This window comes from Syngnathus typhle, linkage group LG3 (genome assembly GCF_033458585.1).
Source record: "Syngnathus typhle isolate RoL2023-S1 ecotype Sweden linkage group LG3, RoL_Styp_1.0, whole genome shotgun sequence".
NCBI classification, from domain to species: domain Eukaryota; kingdom Metazoa; phylum Chordata; class Actinopteri; order Syngnathiformes; family Syngnathidae; genus Syngnathus; species Syngnathus typhle.
In genome coordinates, this window is record NC_083740.1 from 17,761,394 (window position 1) to 17,779,301 (window position 17,908).

At 41.8% G+C, this 17,908-nt stretch overlaps 2 protein-coding genes across 2 annotated transcripts in view; one reads left to right on the plus strand and one right to left on the minus strand.

Annotated features, from left to right (window-relative positions):
• Positions 1 to 5,650: 5,650 nt before the first annotated feature.
• LOC133151913 (uncharacterized protein K02A2.6-like) lies at positions 5,651 to 6,325 on the plus strand (the record flags this gene model as incomplete). The annotated part of the gene is made up of 1 exon (XM_061275327.1): positions 5,651 to 6,325. A coding segment is annotated over exon 1 (660 nt), but the record flags the coding sequence as incomplete, so codon positions are not given.
• A 4,648-nt stretch (positions 6,326 to 10,973) lies between these two features.
• The window catches only part of LOC133151175 (multidrug and toxin extrusion protein 1-like), a 31,694-nt gene continuing 24,759 nt past the window's right edge, over positions 10,974 to 17,908 (minus strand). The window contains exons 4-16 of the mRNA XM_061273971.1: positions 17,604 to 17,752; positions 16,886 to 16,928; positions 16,761 to 16,805; positions 16,541 to 16,638; positions 16,152 to 16,249; positions 15,666 to 15,847; positions 14,817 to 14,925; positions 14,480 to 14,555; positions 14,301 to 14,370; positions 14,095 to 14,227; positions 13,907 to 14,001; positions 13,285 to 13,335; positions 10,974 to 11,060 (exon numbers count right to left, since the gene is read on the minus strand). Coding sequence (XP_061129955.1) covers positions 10,974 to 11,060; positions 13,285 to 13,335; positions 13,907 to 14,001; positions 14,095 to 14,227; positions 14,301 to 14,370; positions 14,480 to 14,555; positions 14,817 to 14,925; positions 15,666 to 15,847; positions 16,152 to 16,249; positions 16,541 to 16,638; positions 16,761 to 16,805; positions 16,886 to 16,928; positions 17,604 to 17,752 — 1,236 coding nt within the window. The remainder of the gene's footprint in view (positions 11,061 to 13,284; positions 13,336 to 13,906; positions 14,002 to 14,094; positions 14,228 to 14,300; positions 14,371 to 14,479; positions 14,556 to 14,816; positions 14,926 to 15,665; positions 15,848 to 16,151; positions 16,250 to 16,540; positions 16,639 to 16,760; positions 16,806 to 16,885; positions 16,929 to 17,603; positions 17,753 to 17,908) is intronic.

Here is a 17,908-nt window from a genome sequence, read left to right on the forward strand (position 1 = left end):
TGCAGGCTAACAGGGGCATGAGAAAGGAGAGCTGAGAAGCGGGATCCACTTTGATCGGGCAGATTGGAAATTCACAGCACCATATTCTAAGTCGCATTTTTGAGCAAGCATGACACAGGTAATAACGCGTGAGAGATCAAAACATAGATCAGGGCTAGTTGTGGGACGCAGACCTCTGAGTTAATTTTGAATAATGATACTGAAGACACAATGTACTGTCCCATTAAATTGGAACTATAGACAAAACCTAGCTCGACAATAGGATGAGTTGCAGGACTTACAATATAAAGACGACATTGCTGTTACTAGGAGAATTCGACTTTTGGTAAACAAACGTTACTAGTGAATGGAGGGCAGCAGCTACATTTGGAGATAGTCTTACAAGTTTGATGTCCCAGTCTGTCACTCTCAGTGCCAGGATCCCTGAAAACTCGATCCCGAGATTCCGCCTGCAGCCGTGGACGACTACAAAACGGTGCCTGGCTTTGAGGCACCTTTGACCTTTGGCAAAGACAAAGAAAGACTGTTGTTGTGCTTGGAGGGGGCAAGTACACTCCGGGGAAAAGACGACATCCTCGGGGACGAGAAAAGACAGTGAGAAGTGGAGGAACAATGGACTCATTCGAGAGTGATGGATGTGTTGGCTCTGAAGCAACAACAAAAGAACACCATCTTGAGAGGGTGAGGTGCGGCAAAAGATATGGACTTGAAATGTCAGACGGCCAAATCGCACTCCTTGCCGTGGCGGTGCTAAACTTCGTGGGGCTTGGGGTAGAGTGGACAGGAGCTTCATTGTGCACTGGGTTTGACAGAACTGAGGAGATTTGATAAAAATTTGAATAATGCGTAGAGCTACAGAGAGAAGCATCATGGTCAGAGATTGAACAGAGTTGAATAAAACAAATAGGCTAAAACGGTGAGAAACAAGAGCGAGATCTGATGTTTTGGCTCACCACACATAAGTAGAAATCGAGTTAGATAGATTTTAGAACGGGACATCTAGACTAAAGTGGATTCAGTCAAGAGGAAGCTAGGACGCTCGAGGTACCTGCTCAATACGATAGAAGTTTGTTGCGCCATAGTGGAGGTTGGGTAGTCCTAAAGTTGGATCCGTTAAATTTTTGACTTTCACACATTCATGCATAGGAGTCGCACAAGGCCACAGGTAACAAGATAATGACTGAGATAGGGCTCAAATTCAACTGCACCCACACGGCAATGTAGAAGCAGGAGAGCGGAGTAAGGGATTATATGCTAAACAGTCCGCTGTAGGGTTACCAATAGGAGATTCTGCCAAAAGAACTACTAAGAGGTGGAGGCGAAGATAATAGGAGGACATAGATATTCGAAGGTTTGATAAGGGACAACTCCATTGTCAGAGATCAGATTAGAGCAAGTAGGAACGGGAGTATTTTGGCATTTTAACAGGAATTGACAGCGAGGGAGATTGAGGATAGAAGATCTGGACAGCAATGACGTAAATTACATTAAAAACTGCTCATTCGAGGGAGAAGGCTCGGCGCTCCCTGTGTGGAGCTGCAGCTTTGCAGAAGGGGCGCAGACCGCGCGAGTGAGTGGATGAAAGGAGTGGTGATAGGCGACCACAAGGAAGTAGGGAGAGGTGTTGGATGGTGTGACAGGCAGAGGTTTTAGGAAGAAGAAGAAAGAAAAAAAAAAGGGGGGGAGTGAAACTCGCCAAGAGGGGCAATAAAGAGAAGCAGACTGAGAAACAGTTTTGAGCAAGACAACGGGAAAAAAGGGGGAGAGCCAAATGATGACGTAAAAAGCCAGAGAGAATAGTCTGACCCATCTTTATTGAATTTAATTAAGATAAGTAATAGAGATCGAGTTTGTAGGACCAATCTGAGGTTATGGAGGCTCCCTCAAAATGCCGGCCCCACAGTTAGTCCCTCAGATAGACATATATGACAATTTTTTATGAATCTGACGGGCGAGTTTATGGAAAATTTAATTGGAGATTTTACAATAGGTCATGTTGACGAGTATGTCCGAATGTGAAGAGTCACTACGTATTAGGAGTCAATATTTGCCTACACACTAACACACTAACTTTGCTTGGTTTGGGGGGAGAGCTGAGTGATAGAGACGGATGAGTGTGTCTGTGAGTGTGTGGATGGGTGAGTGCGCATGTGATCATCTACGGCTGTGTGTGCGCAGTATGATTGGCCAGAGAGGTCTGAAGTTGGGGTGATGTGTTTGCCATTGAGGATAAAATTCCTCTCACCTGAAGGGGTGGTACAGATCGGAGGGACTGGAACTGGTAAGTGATGAGTTCTGATCGGAACCACGGTTCAATGATCAATCAGGGGCACCATCGACAACCAAACGGTTCAATGGAGAAGGCCCGTTTCAGTGATATGGTCAGACAAGACAGAACTAGTATTGGACATCAAGACTTTGGACGATTTGACGTGTGACGACCTTGAGCTCACCCGACGGGGTGACGGACTAGGTGGACAGTGACCAAATGTTTGACGCTTGAGCTTGCTTGCGACATGAGCGAGCTCTGCTATGTTTTTCTGTGTGACTTGATTTTTTGCAGCAGCAGCAACGGCCGCCAGCCAAGGAGCGGATTGCGCGTTGCTGGCGTAACTTGCTTTCGTTCTTGCAGGTTGTCGATTGCGTTCGTGGAACGTTTGTGTTGAATTTACAAGAATATGTTAACCCTTGCCCTTTTGGTTTTTATAATGAACTTGTTGATTACATGGTTTTCAGGACAGGATCCCCGAGCGCCAGGATTCATTTTATGACTGTTTATGTTTTGATACTTGATGTCTGTTTTTGTGTGTACAAATGTCCGCTGTCAGCAGGGCTATAAGCTCACTGACAGGAGTGCGCTGAGTTTTGTGTGTGTTGCCGAGTGTGTGGTGGACAGTCAAGTTTCAGAGACTTGGGGTGACGGTCCCGGGGCCCAGATGGAAGCTAGAGGTTCCGTGGGCCCAGCTACAATGAGTGTGGTGATGAGAGGGGACGCTTTGCAGGTTCCTTTTGATACGTAATGACACATTGGGTGAATGTGTCAAAAGGGGGGAGTGGTAAAACAGAAAGGGGTGAGTAGGTTGCAATTTGTAATTGTGATATACAAAGTTTTTCTCCAAATTCACTTGTTTTTAAGCTTTAACAGGACACGCCAGAATTCAACTAGCAGTGACGGAAGGAGCGGAAGAAGCATCTTGAAAGAAAGGGAGTTAACGGGGGACAACAGCCTGGAATGGATGCGAAGCGTGGTAACAATTTAGTGACAATAAGGTTTAAGGTTTTTCAATGACAAAGTACGAAGGACAAATCATACAATGATTAGGGAGTGGACAGTGGCACAGTACACGACAAAAGTTTGGAAGGTCATTGAATGTCAGAGGACGACGGGGCCAGAGACAAGGAAGGGGGAAATTTCTGAACGCGTGACTGCATTAAAGCTGCTATTACAGGGCAAATGTTTAATTATACATTTTAGGACGAGTAGTTTGCATAACGAATACGGAGAGGATTTGAGTGGCTGTACCGTTTTGGAAAGATTACGTGAGCGTTGTTTCAGAATGATAACTGGTTTGAACAGTGAGGTGGCTCAAACATAAGGCGCGGATACATAAAGGTACAGATCTAGGAAACTACAGTATTGTGAGGGATACCGGTTTGAGAATGCTACGCATCTTTAAACTGAAGAAGGAATTTGGGGGTGACAAATAGTATTTGGACGGGAAAAAGAGCGGCTGAAGTGACATGACTGACGGGGCTTCAGAAAGATGACAGTGTGATCGAGACAGTGACATCTGTGACAGGAAAGGCTACCAGGACCAGGTAGAAGTTACATTGTGACTGGGGGGATCTGGCAACGCTGTCGGCACGACGAGAAATGAGGGGAATGAGTCCTGGAGTGCTTGCTTGTTTGTTTGTTTGTTTGTTTGTTTCAGGGACCGCGTGGGCCTCTGGGAACGAGGGGTAGGTGTCGGGAGCCCTCGGGCGTTCTGATGAGATTTCGATGAGACGATTGGCACAGCTTTCTCCTCGTTGCCCCATCACCGCCAAATAATTATTTGAGGGGGCTGGAAACACTGGAGCTATCGGGTTGTGTTGCCCTGCCAGCGGTGGCCGTCGGGGCCGGAAGGACGTCCGGCCTGGGCTGCTACCTTTGACATTATGACTCCACATGTTCGCACTGTTAAAGTCACTCGATACAGACAGTAGCTTTAGCTTGTCATAGGTCGCCTGGCTGCAGACCGGGGCCTTGCACGGGATTCAACGGCCATCATAAGCAACAGGAGGACACTGAACGGACAGCCGGCCCGGGACAGTGCCGTCTACTACTAGTGCTATTTCCCACTGACGGCTCAGTGGACTGGATTTCATATCTGCACGTACTTGTGCATGCAAGGGGGGCAGCGCAACGACGGGTTTAATGTTCTTGCATGCTTTGACGATTCGTTTTTATATACCTCACTGTGTTACCTCGTTGTTTTTTGCCATGTGATTTACTTTATTATGTGACCTCATTTGCTTACCCCGTGGCATGTTTACGATACGACGTTGCATGTTGAGCGATCTGTATTTGAGGGTCATGGTTCTGCTTGTTGCTGTGTTTAGGGCTCATGCTACGCTTTGTGAAATGTGGTGTGTGCCGGAGCTCCCTTCACCTGACTCTCGCCAGGTGAGAGGCGGTTCCGGGGGTGTAGAATGGGCCTCCCTCTTTTTCCTCGTCATTAGATTGGCGGGGGTTTTTCGACGGCGGTCCGGCAACTTTTTGGGGCTTCTAACGGGCCACAGCAAACTTTTCCTCTCCAAATTGATGGCGTTGGTGATATATTACCGAAGGGGGGTGTGCGGACGGCGTCTATCAGTTAATGGGGTTGGGGGATTCGATCTTGGTCAAATGTGGTTCCTGAGAGGCCTCAGATTGCTGTCAGGGAGGAATTTGCTATTAAATTAGGTTGAGCTTTCCTAGTTAATGTAACCTTAAATAGCATGCCTTGAGCATGATTTAGGATGAGACAAATAGGTCCAAATTGTAGACGAAAACCATAAAATGGTTGGGGGAAGGTTTTTGGATGTACCGATGTCTTTTCGTGTTGCCGTTGTTGCCGTTGGTGCCCCGGCAGGGGGGAATATGTAGTGTATTATTATTATGATATCATGCAATGTTCATCTCACTAGTAAGCCTAAGTATGACCGGGTCATGTTCGGGTCAGGTTCGTGTGGGATTGTTTGGGGCTTGGTCCAGGAAGGTAGACTCATTGGCGCCAGACACATCTGGCTTCCATTAACAACTGCTAAGATACACAGGATGTAGAGATGGGGGGGCAACGGCGGGGTCATAGGTCAGCCAACAGCCCCATCTGGGCGCTCCCGCGTGGAGGGAAGCGCAAGGGTATAAGGTTTAGGACGAGAGTAGACAAAGGGACTCGACATCTTGGCTAGGGCGCGAGACACTTCTCTCTGACATCGGTTGAATAAAATCTTTCCCCAATCAGCCATGTGTGACTGAAGTTTTCCTTCCCCAAGCCAGCCACTTTTTCACCATCTTGTTTGGAAGACCAGCTGACCATCGAAGAGAATTCACCACACTTTCCACCAGAGAAAATTGGAGCTCGGTGTTAGAGATGGCTGCGTTCTCTGGGGAGCTCGAGTGGTCATCCCTGGAAGAGATAGGATGTTAGAAATGTTACATCAAACTCACACAGGAATGACTAAAATGAAAGGTTTGGCAAGATCATACATGTGGTGGCCTGGAATGGATCAGGATGTAGAGAGAACGGTTCGAGCATGTCACGAATGTCAGGCACATCAAAAAGCGCCTGCTTCTGCTCCTCTACACCCGTGGGAATGGCCTGAATCACCATGGTCAAGGATTCATGTGGACTATGCAGGACCTTTTCTAGGAGAAATGTTTCTCGTAATTGTGGATGCACATTCAAAGTGGTTGGATGTTTACCCTACAAAAACATGCAGATCCTTAGTCACAATCGAGAAACTCAGACAGAGCTTCAGTTATTTTGGAATACCAAAAATGCTGGTGTCCGACAATGGAACTTGCTTCACAAGTGCTGAGTTTGAAGCGTTCATGAAGCAAAATGGTATCAGTCATGTGAGATCCGCTCCTTTTCACCCATCCTCAAATGGACTCGCAGAGAGACCAGTTCAAACTTTTAAAGAGGGGATGAAGAAGATGAAAGAAGGGACAATACAAACAAGGTTATCAAGATTCTTGTTTAGCTACCGGATCACACCTCACGCAACAACAGGCTTATCACCTGCCGAACTCATGATGTCACGCAGACTAAGGTCCGCCCTGGATTTGGTTGTTCCGGATATTAAAACCAAAGTGCAACAAAAGCAACTTAAACAGAAAGAAAATCATGACACACGGAGTAAACAGAGAGGGTTTACGTCAGGAGAGGACGTACTCATCAGGAACTATTCCTATGGACCGAAATGGATTCCTGGTGTTATCCAAAACACTTCAGGGCCGCTTTCCTATACCGTTAGTGTTGGTACTGGTCAAGTTGTGAAAAGGCATGTAGATCAAGTAAGAGCAAGATTATCCAATCTCGAGACAAAGGTTGAGAAGGAGAAAAGCTTAGTATTTTTTCCAGAGACTATTGCAAAGATTCCACTACCGGAAATAAATAAACCACAGATGTTAGAACTGAGTTGTAATTCAGAGAAGGTGTCAGAGTTACTACCTGCTACCAATACCCAGGATGAAAAGGTTGTACCACCACAGACAGAGTTGAGACGTTCTAGTAGAGAGAGACATACCCCTGTTCACCTCAAAGACTTTGTTCCTTAAAGTAGAATGTTATTAGAAAAAAAAAGAAAAAAAAAGTCATACTGAGTTACATTAAGTAATTTTTCTGTTTATGTTTTATTGAGTGTATAACACATGTTTTTGCTTAAATGTGGGGGAGATGTGGTGTATTGATTTGGTAATGTTGGTTGGTATAAGTATTATTTCAGTGCTTATTTTCTGCCAATGTGATACTTCTACTTTTACCCAGTAGGGGGCGCACTCGCCTTAGAGTTGACTACTGAGGATTGATGTTAGACAGAAGAAGTTGTACAAGAGAAATATGTGCTTGTACTGTGTGTGCCGTCCTATTAAAAAGTCCTCTAAACTTGGAGAGTGTGCGTGTCATTACGGCCACGATATAACACGAACAAAGCAATTAAGTGTTGCCTGACGACTGCATATAGGCAGGCATACACATATCATAAGAAAACAGATGGATATAAAACTCCAACTGCGCATACAATATGTTGTACTGTGTTATTTGTACTGAAAAAATAAATAAAAATAGGGCACAACCATTAAGAAAATAGCCAATGGCCTCAGATAAAGTAATTGGAGGATAACAAAGGAGAGAGTGTGGATATTTTGAGAGATGGATTGCAGTGATTACTCACTGCACGGGTGCATTCCAGCTACGAAGACTCAACATGTCGTTGCAACATGGTTCAGTGGCAAACCCCCTGAAGATGTATAGATATATGGTACACTGTCAGGCTGAATGCAAAGCAAGGGAATAGATTAAAATAAAAAATGCAGAATCAGGTGGTTGCGTTCACCGCAATGAACACTGGAATAGTACTGGAATGCAGGTCTATGGGTATGGTGGAAGTTACAGACTAAACAGACCAGCAAGTAGGTGGCAGGGGAGGATAAAAAGACACCAGTGGTACATATCAGGGCAGGGCCATCAGCCACAGCTGCAAGAGAAACCTTGGAGAAAATTCAAGAATCAAAACTCAATGAGGGAAAGAGCTTGCTGGTGCCAGATGAAATTAACGAGAAATAGCAGAGAGTAGAAATTGCTGATCTGATGACAAACATGACATAAATGAAAACGTTACCCCGACAGGATCTAATTTATAAGGGATTTTGTTTAGATTAGGATTTTGCTTCAGCAACCAGCAAAGATGCTAGACACTTTAAACTATCAGCTAATTAATCGCCTCCTTCCTTTCATTTGGTCTGGTGGTCATGATGGTGGTAACGCTGCCACAACATGCATCGACATCTTTGTTGACCCCAATCGGACCATCTGAATTTGTTCATTTTGTGTACCCTCCACCTGCAGGAAACGTGTTCTTCCCCAAATATTTACTAAACGTTAAAACTACAAAAGTCAGTTTTTTTATATTCATAATTCAATGTTTTGGGGGAAAATCCTTGACAACCCCTGATAATGGCTCCACAAGGGTGCACACGTTTCCTATACAAACACAAATGAACTGATTTACAAATCATGCCAGTAGAAAACAATTTTTTGTCCCAAGGGTAAGAAGTAAAAGTTCATGCTCGCTTCACTTGAATGATTACAACCTGACAAAAAGTCAAGGTACAGAGAATAATGTGCTGATAAAAGGAGCCATATTCAAATCTGCAAAATTCAAAACTGCTACTCTTCACAATGCAGAGTTCAATCAAACAGCAAGCAAAGGCAATGAAAATAGGAAAAAGCAATGTTGACAATGTACTGAATCAACAGACTCTTTGCAGGCTTTCCAGACAAAACAGGTCCGTTTACAACACACTTGAAAGAATGGGGGTCAAATCTAGGTCAAGGTGGAAATTATTATTGCAGCGGTGCTGAATGAAGTCAGAGGGATTTATTGTTTCAGATTCTTTGATTTCAGTCCAGCCCTTTGCCCTGTTTAGACTGACTTTTGCGTAAACAATTTCCCCTGAGCAAAACAAATAAATACACGAGTAAAGGAGGCAGAGAAAAACAGTCTACAGATTTTTGTCTAAAAATGATTTGATCCAGAATATTGGATGTGGCAACTGTGGATCATTCTTGGTATCAACATGACTCAAAGCAGTGTGCATGTGGGTGTGAATGGTTGTTCGTCTCCATATGTGCCCTGCGACAATTTCAGGGTGTAATCTGCCTTTCGCCCCATATCAGTTGGGATAGGCTCCAGCGCCTCTGGCACCCCTGAACAGGATAGGCAGTGTTATAAATGAAATGAAAATGGATGAATGAATTTCAATTAGTAAACGGTGAAGAGTACCCTGAGAAAAGCCACACTAGTAAGAGCAAAGCATGAAAACTCCATATAGGAGGGCTTCAGATTTGATGCCAGAACCTTTTGACAATGAGGCCGACTAGCTTACCACTACTACAAATTTTGTGCATTATTTCGTTGAGGATTAACCGAACCTAATGCCCTATTGAAGTTATTTTTTTATTTTTTATTTATTCATTCACAAAAAATCTGCTGTTTACTTATTTACTTGTTTATTTGTTTACTTACCCTAATTCTGCTGCTAAATACATGTAAAGTGACGCTTCAGTCCGTTGACTATTGTCAATACTGCTCTAATGCTTTGATTTCTGTAATAGATTGACCTTGAAGTATGTGAATGCAACAAACATTTTGATATGTTAAGTCATTTGTGAGTGTTTGTCAAATTGAAAGTTGGTTTATGTTGCCATGTTTACTCTGAATCGTATTCCTTAACCTTCACATGTTCGGCAGCAGGTGCGCTTAGAGTCACCCACACGGCCCATGTACCCTGACTTAATGTGTTTGGCGTGTTGCTGCGTAATTAAATAGCTTTGATAAGGTCACTGCAACTATTATTGTTGTTCCCAGTAAGGATAGGGTCTGAGTGGCATTGTGAACACATTCTGATTCTGTGGATTTATTTCATCTTGGTGATATGTGCCCGTTGAGAAACCTCTACTAAAACTCTATGACACATGCTGATTGTAGTTCTTTGTCAGTTATCTACCTTCCAAATGATGACCTCGAATTGGAAAGGGATTAATTGATCATTTGTAAATAATTGGTAAATTGGTTGGTTTCCTTGTGTGGCATTGACACATTTTTCATGGATCTTCATTTGAGTTGAGATGAAGCTGTGTACATCTATGTTCTTAAAAAAATATTGAGTGTACCTGTTGATGGCCACGTCCACAACAGCAAAAATCGTAACTTTTTTCACGTACACCACAAAATTTCCACTTGGAGTAACTTAGGGTTGAGTTTCTTGACCAAAGGCACGTCAACATTGCTCATTCAGAGCTGAGATTCAAACCAGCGACCCTTCAGTTACTAGACCGGCTGTAGCAAGTGAGCCAACATCTTAAATTTTACCGTTTTCAAGTGACTCAAGAATGAATTAGCTCAGTTAGTCCATCTATGCCATAGGTGTCAAACTCAAGGCCCGGGGGGCAGATGTGGCCCACTGCATCATTTTCTGTGGCCCGCGAAGACAAACTGCATTGAATTTATGTCGTACTAAAATTGCAAATTGTTTTAACTTTTAAAAAAAGTTTCCACTCGTCTGATTTGAAAAAACATATTTGTCAGTTTGTTTTGTAGCTTATACTGTATATAATATGAGGCGTTCATTTATTTGGGTTGACCGTTATTATGGCCCTCCGAGGGAAACGATGACTACAATGTGGCCCGCGACAAAAATGAGCTTGACACCCCTGATCTATGGCATTTCCTACTTAAATTGATGGAAATGGCAGTAATGCTGTATAGTAAGTACTTTGAATGGAAGCAGTGAAAGAACACTTTGTCTTTCATTTGGAGAACCAATTACATTTTTAGCAGTTCACTTTTGAGGGAGGGCAGACAATATACAAGAGAAAAACAAGAACTGACAACGTTAGTGTAGGACATGACACAGAAGAGAATATACTGCTAGTGTTACAACAAAATATGTGCAGTACAAGTATTATGTTGCCTTTTTGGCATGAAGAATGCATGCACTTCAGTAGAGCATATCTGAATACAATCCAAATGCTTCAATGTGCACAGGTTTAAAACGGTGAACTGATAACAACATGGAGCTTGTTAAAAAGCCATAAACAGTAAACCCAATTTTGTTGCCGAGACTCACTTCAATCCTCAGACACGGAAGTGCCTGGCGATAATTCCGGCTGCCAAGATGGCAAGACAGATAAGTAAAATTAAGCCACGCTTCAAAAGCAGTTGTTTCAGTGTGGTGACTGCAGTTTCATGCTGGTCTGGAATCTGTTGGTCCTCTGCAGTACTCTCACATCTGGGTGAAGGAGCAGGAACCACTGCAGTAGAGTCTAGAAACGAATTAAAAGCGTGATGTATTGACTGATGGGCAAATAATATCACAATAATGTAGCTTCTCATCCAAGTATGTTGCACTTATTGGCAGTTTTGACAAATTTGACCTCCAAATCACTGTATCCACTTTCACGTTGTCTAAACCATGCATTCAAAAGTTTGAGGTCACTTATATGTGAATGATATTAATGATCATAATTATAATAATTAATATCATTTATTGCCCAGTTGTCTTACTGATGTTTTTGATGTTACTGATATCTGTTGTTAAAACCAGAGAACCATCAGTATGTGCATGTTCAAGCCAAGTATATTACGTACCGTTTTTTTCCGTGTATAGTGCGCAAAATTTAACTAATTTATTGTCCTAAAATCTGGGGTGCGCATTATACATGGGTACAAAAAAAAAAAAAAAAAAAAATTTTTTTTTTTTAATTTTTTTATTTTTTTTTTTAAGTCCCAATGATCGTCACACACGCAGGGAGGCAATGGGTCCCATTTTTATAGTCTTTGGTATGGTCTTAACTAGGCTGGATGTAATTTTTTTTGTTGGCGTTGATTTCTCCGACTGCCCGTAAACGCACCACCGCGCTTCGTGCGCGCACGGGACAGCAAACGAGCAGGTGATCGAGCAAGCGTCTGATACGAGAGCATTGCGGTCGCATGGAGCGTGTTTGAAGTGAACAGCAGAGAAGAAAGGAACAAGGCAAAGTGTTGTGAAATAAAATGCACAGAACGAATGCGCAAGACACGTCAGCTATATAAAGAGCGAGAGTTGTTTTCTTCCTATTAGTTTCAATTCACAGTTTAATTAGCAGTTTCAATCAGCAAATAACAAAATGCGTATTACAGGTAATATTTTATTTCACAGCACTTTGCCTTGTTCATTTGGTCTCTGCTGTTCATCCTAAAACACAAAGGCGCTCTTTAAGCAATGCGACAGTGAGCGCCCGGCGCGCTGCGGTTGCGCGACCGCACCAAATTAAGCTCCCTGCGCAGTGCGCACTGAGGTCCACTTAAATTTTAGAAAGTACATCAGGACTTTAAAAATATCTTCTAAATTTCAGCGACGGCTCTGTCACAATAATCGACCAGCCCGGTGCAGTTGGGCGGTCGGCGGCGCGCTACGGTTGAGCGTTTTCTCGCGTGCTCTCTCTCTCGCTCTCTCGCTCTCGCACACACGCAAACCGGATATCATACGGAGGCCGCCATTACAGATGCGCAGAACGGATGAGCAAGACACGTCAGCTATATAAAGAGCGAGAGTTCAGTTCTCTACCTAAATCCGTATTACAGGTAATATTTTATTTAACACTTTGCCTTGTTCCTTTCTTCTCTGCTGTTCACTTCAAACACGCTCCATGCGCACGGAGCGCGGTGGTGCGTTTACGGGCAGTCGGAGAAATCAACGCCAACAAAAAAAAATACATCCAGCCTAGTTAAGACCATACCAAAGACTATAAAAATGGGACCCATTGCCTCCCTGCGTGTGTGACGATCATTGGGACTTAAAAAAAAAAAAATTAAATCTTTTTTAAAAAAAAATTCATAAAAATTGGGTGCGTATTATACATGGGTACAAGCTTTTTTCCAGCATCAGCATGCCATTTTTAGGGGTGCGTACTATACATGGGGGCGCACTATACACGGAAAAAAACGGTAATTGCAACATGGTGATAATCTGCATTATTCTAAACGTGGTCTTGCCTGGCTCGCAGACTACCATTTCCACAGTGTCTTCAACCTTGACCTGAACACCTGCTCTCCTTTGAGCCTGACCAGTACTCTCACATCTGGGTGAAGGAGCAGGAACCGCTGCAGTAGAGTCTAGAAACGAATTGAAAGCGTGATGTATTGACTGATGGGCAAATAATATCACAATAATGTAACTTCTCATCCAAGTATGTTGCACTTACTGGCAGTTTTGACAAATTTGACCTCCAAATCACTGTATCCACTTTCATGTTGTCTAAACCATGCATTCAAAAGTTTGAGGTCACTTATAAATGATATTAATGATCATAATTATAATAATTAATATCATTTATTGCCCAGTTGTCTTACTGAGGTTTTTGGTGTTACTGATATCTGTTGTTAAAACCAGAGAACCATCAGTATGTGCATGTTCAAGCCAAGTATATTACGTAATTGCAACATGGTGATAATCTGCATTATTCTAAACGTGGTCTTGCCTGGCTCGCAGTCTACCATTTCCACAGTGGCTTCAACCTTGACCTGAACACCTGCTCTCCTTTGAGCCTGACCAGTACTCTCACATCTGGGTGAAGGAGCAGGAACCACTGCAGTAGAGTCTAGAAACGAATTAAAAGCGTGATGTATTGACTGATGGGCAAATAATATCACAATAATGTAGCTTCTCATCCAAGTATGTTGCACTTACTGGCAGTTTTGACAAATTTGACCTCCAAATCACTGTATCCACTTTCATGTTGTCTAAACCATGCATTCAAAAGTTTGAGGTCACTTATAAATGATATTAATGATCATAATTATAATCATTAATATCATTTATTGCCCAGTTGTCTTACTGAGGTTTTTGATGTTACTGATATCTGTTGTTAAAACCAGAGAACCATCAGTATGTGCATGTTCAAGCCAAGTATATTACGTAATTGCAACATGGTGATAATCTGCATTATTCTAAACGTGGACTTGCCTGGCTCGCAGTCTACCATTTCCACAGTGTCTTCAACATTGTCCCGAACACCTGCTTTCCTTTGAGCCTGACCAGAGATACACAAATATGTCAAAATTAAAATCATTTAAATTGCATGCCATGTTTGTGTTTTCCAGCAAATTAGTTATTCACATCATCGGCAGCCTTTCTCCAATCAAGACGGCACAAATATGTCACGAAGGAAATGGCCCGCAGTACCACACAGATCGTAAGACCAGTCCAAAGTCCTGTTCAAGAATCAACAGAAGCAAACAGAATCTCATGAGTCACACTGTTGGGATGATTGTGTAATGTAAAACACGATTATGCTTGTTTCTTACCTACAACGCCCAATTGTGTCTTAAACAATAAAGACACACCTATTGGAAAGCCAATGAAGTAGTGTCCAACCAGGTTGGACACAGCACCGACCTTTTGTTTTCCAACTCCTCGAAAAACACCTCCACTCACAGTCTTTGATGAGAATTGCAATTAATTCTTTCAGACGTCAACATTGATCACTTTCCCATGAAATTAATTTTCTCACCGCAATAGCATGAGCAAGATGCATGACCCAAAAAACAACCATGACATCAGCAGTCCTCTTTAAAATGTTTCTGAAGGAAAGATAAAGTTGGAAAAAAACCAAAATACAATACAATGTTAATGTCAAGGTAAGCGTGTGGCAAATTTGTTATATTATCAAGTGAAGGTGAGATGACTCACGGATCTGTGGTGAAAATGTAGCCAACTACATTTCTGGATAGTGTAAGGATAAGTCCAAAACAAAGGTCGACTGCAGCTACAATGGGAAAGAGACAAACTGAATAAAATTCATGAAATGGTAACTCATCGTGATCCATGAATGTTTTTGCATTTAACCCTCTCCAAATTCATTTTACAGCATAATTTTTGGCATGGATGGCAAATCAGCTCATTTGAGGGGCCATGAGACAGATGTCATTCCACGTCACTGGCTTGTTCTCTTTTTATTGCAGTGACAACCAGTGGGCTGAATAGTTTGGCCGTAAGCTGTCTTGTTCGTCTGTGTTTTTGCCCTTACATGTACAGATGATGGAAACTTTACAAGACAACTTGGCTTGCACACTGTTTCCTTCAACAAGAGCTTTCCCTACATGGACACTAGCTGCAGTTGCCATTCCAATGGGGAACTGAAAAAGTCAAAAATGTATAGAATCAGAAACACTTTTGAGTCATTCAAAATTCCATAATGTAGATCAGAGTGGCCAACATAACGCTCTATAAAACACATGCGACTCTTTGGCTAGCTTTTTTTCTGTCAGTCGGTCAATTTTTCAATGATTAATATTTTATATATTAATATTGTGAAGCCTGGTTTCATCTGCACAGCCATCTTGGAAATTGGAAGGAAAAGAACTGAGCAGATAGCTCCTATATTTCAAAATTGGTCCTAAATTTTGATTGACTGGCTTATAGTATTTATTGGAAAGATACGGTATCCCTGTTAGCCTGCTCCGTTCTCGACTTGGCTTAGTTCTCAGTGGCTGAATGAAGGCGCATGTTCCACTTTAGAAGATAATCACAGACAGGGTTGCTGGTGGTTGGGACTTCTGCTTTATAGAATTGTATATTTTGTGCAGCGAAACGGAGAATTCTGCTCTCCAAACCTAAAAATGATTGCAAAAAATAGTTGAGTCTCCTACCGTCTAAACCGAGATCAGAAAAGATCAGCGCTATTTAGCAATGGTTTAAAATTTACGATACGTCCCATAGCTAAATCCACAGACCAGCAAATTTATTTGTTGTGGATACAAAATCTTCACAATATCTCTTTTTACAAAGATAATGTTTAGGTTCAAGAAACACAGTCTGACTTTTAATCCTAATTGAGTTGGCCACCACTGAATGACATGAATTCCATTTGACTTACCACCAAAGCCACAAGAGTCAGGTTATAGACCGCAGATTGAGCTCCCAACTCAACTTCACTAATCATGCCAGCAAGACATCCTCCCAGTTCAAATGCCCACCACTCAAGGCAAAACATGAGCATGCTTGGCATGGCCAGCTTGACAAAGGGTCCCCACTCCTCGAGACACTCACGTGACCAGCCTGAGGATCAAAAATATAAGTCATCAACAAATCTGTGTTTTAATGAGACTTGAAGTGTTACATTTGATTATATGATGTGAAACCACTACTTTTGACCATCGTGACTGCCTCCATCATTTAATCTGCCCATCTCCATGTAGAGCTACAGTCATTAACAATTTAGTTGAAACATCATCACATACGACACTAACTGTAGGAGTAACTATAAATACTGTACACTGTACAGGTAGTGTACTATTATAACTTAATAAGATGCATACACTTATCCATTCATCATTGCATTGAAAGTTAGAAGGCAACTGACCTCCCCATGTGGGTTTGTGTAACCCCTTCCACCAAATATAGGCCAGTAGGGCGATGGAAAGAAAACACTGTGAGATAAAATTTGCTCCGGCAGACCCACTTTAACAAACACAAACATAGAATGTTTTAAACACAGGTATGAAATTAGAGTGGTTAAGAACAGTAAGAGTAGTAACACTGAAATAAAAATACCTTCAAAACACATTTAGGCAAGTAGAGTGTGCATTGCATTGTGGGAATTAATATCAGCATAAAAATATAAACACCTCTGCATGTTAATGATACGGAGTAAATATTACACTAATTGAAAGTTGATCTGCAACGTATTTGCAAAACATACAAGATCTGTATTTTTGTAAATAAAAAATATATATATTCTGGGAAACTTACGGAACTCCCAGTTGCAGAGGATGGAGGAAAACATAATTGATGAATGCGTTTAAAATGTTTCCAATTACACCGGTTACGACTTGAGGCCAAATAATTCCCTGCAAAACAAACAAAACAAAAACAAAACAACGGACGCACACACACGCGCACGCAGGCTCTTGAAATGTATTATGTCTATTATTAACTTTCATTTAAAAAATATTGTATTGCTACACAGCACCTGGTTCTGAAGATATCTTCCCAGCAGCTGGTACATAAATGTCGCCTGATGGAGAAAAATCATAATCTTACTACATGACAGAAGCAGTCTACATAACTTATGGACAGAGACAAAAGTGAACTCACTGGCAGAAAAGGCATGACGATCTTCACATACACTTGTGCCAGACTGTGAAGCACACAAAACGTCACATGAAATTGCGGTATGTAGACATTAAAATATAGATCCCATGCATTATTATATTAAAGTAATGTTTAGGATGTCACGATATTGTAAGGTATCTCGGTTTCAAAATTCTACCCATTATATTGCAGACACGCTCGGACAAACGTCACCAATGATATTTATTGAAGTAAAACACTGAACTCTGCTGTCAACTTTGGCTCAGGCCAAAGAACTGTGTGCACCGCTGTGGTGCATAATCATGCATGGAGATGGATGCTTACATGCTGAATGCATGTTGTATTTTTTTATATTGCCCAAATTTTGAGTTTGTGTGACTTTTTATAAACTGAATCCAATTAAATAAAAAATGAGTCTGCATAAGAAAATCAAACCTCTTCTTCATGTTAATGGTAATACACTTTGCTAAAACTCAAGGGATTTTTTTTACAATATATACAATGTGTGATTAACAATGAGTGAACAATAAAAAAGAGATTAATCCTGATTATTAAATATTTTAATCGCTTGACCACTAAATGATATGAGTAATAATAGTCTGATGGATGCATTACCTTCTTTATGTATTTATTATACCAATAGTTAACTAATAAAAAATAATAATAAAAATGAATAAAAAAAAAATGCTGAAGGTGATGGGAGGATTAAAACGCGACTTACCTGGCAACCTCATGGCTCTGTTTAACGGCAAGTAAAAAATTTTCAGTATTGATGAGAACAGCCCAGCAGGGGAAACACGCTAGAAGGATAATCAGAACCCCTCTCTGAAGGATCACCCTCACACGCTTCGGGTTTCCACTTCCAAAGGTCTACACAAGAGCAGAATCAAATAAATAGCAACACCGGAAGCCCACTAATGAATACTGTAGTTTTGATAGATGGAAGAAATCTTGATAAAATCCAAGGTTGAACTGTTTTGAAGTGGAGCTGAGAGTGAGCCCAAAGAGGCTTTGTTTCACAAAAGT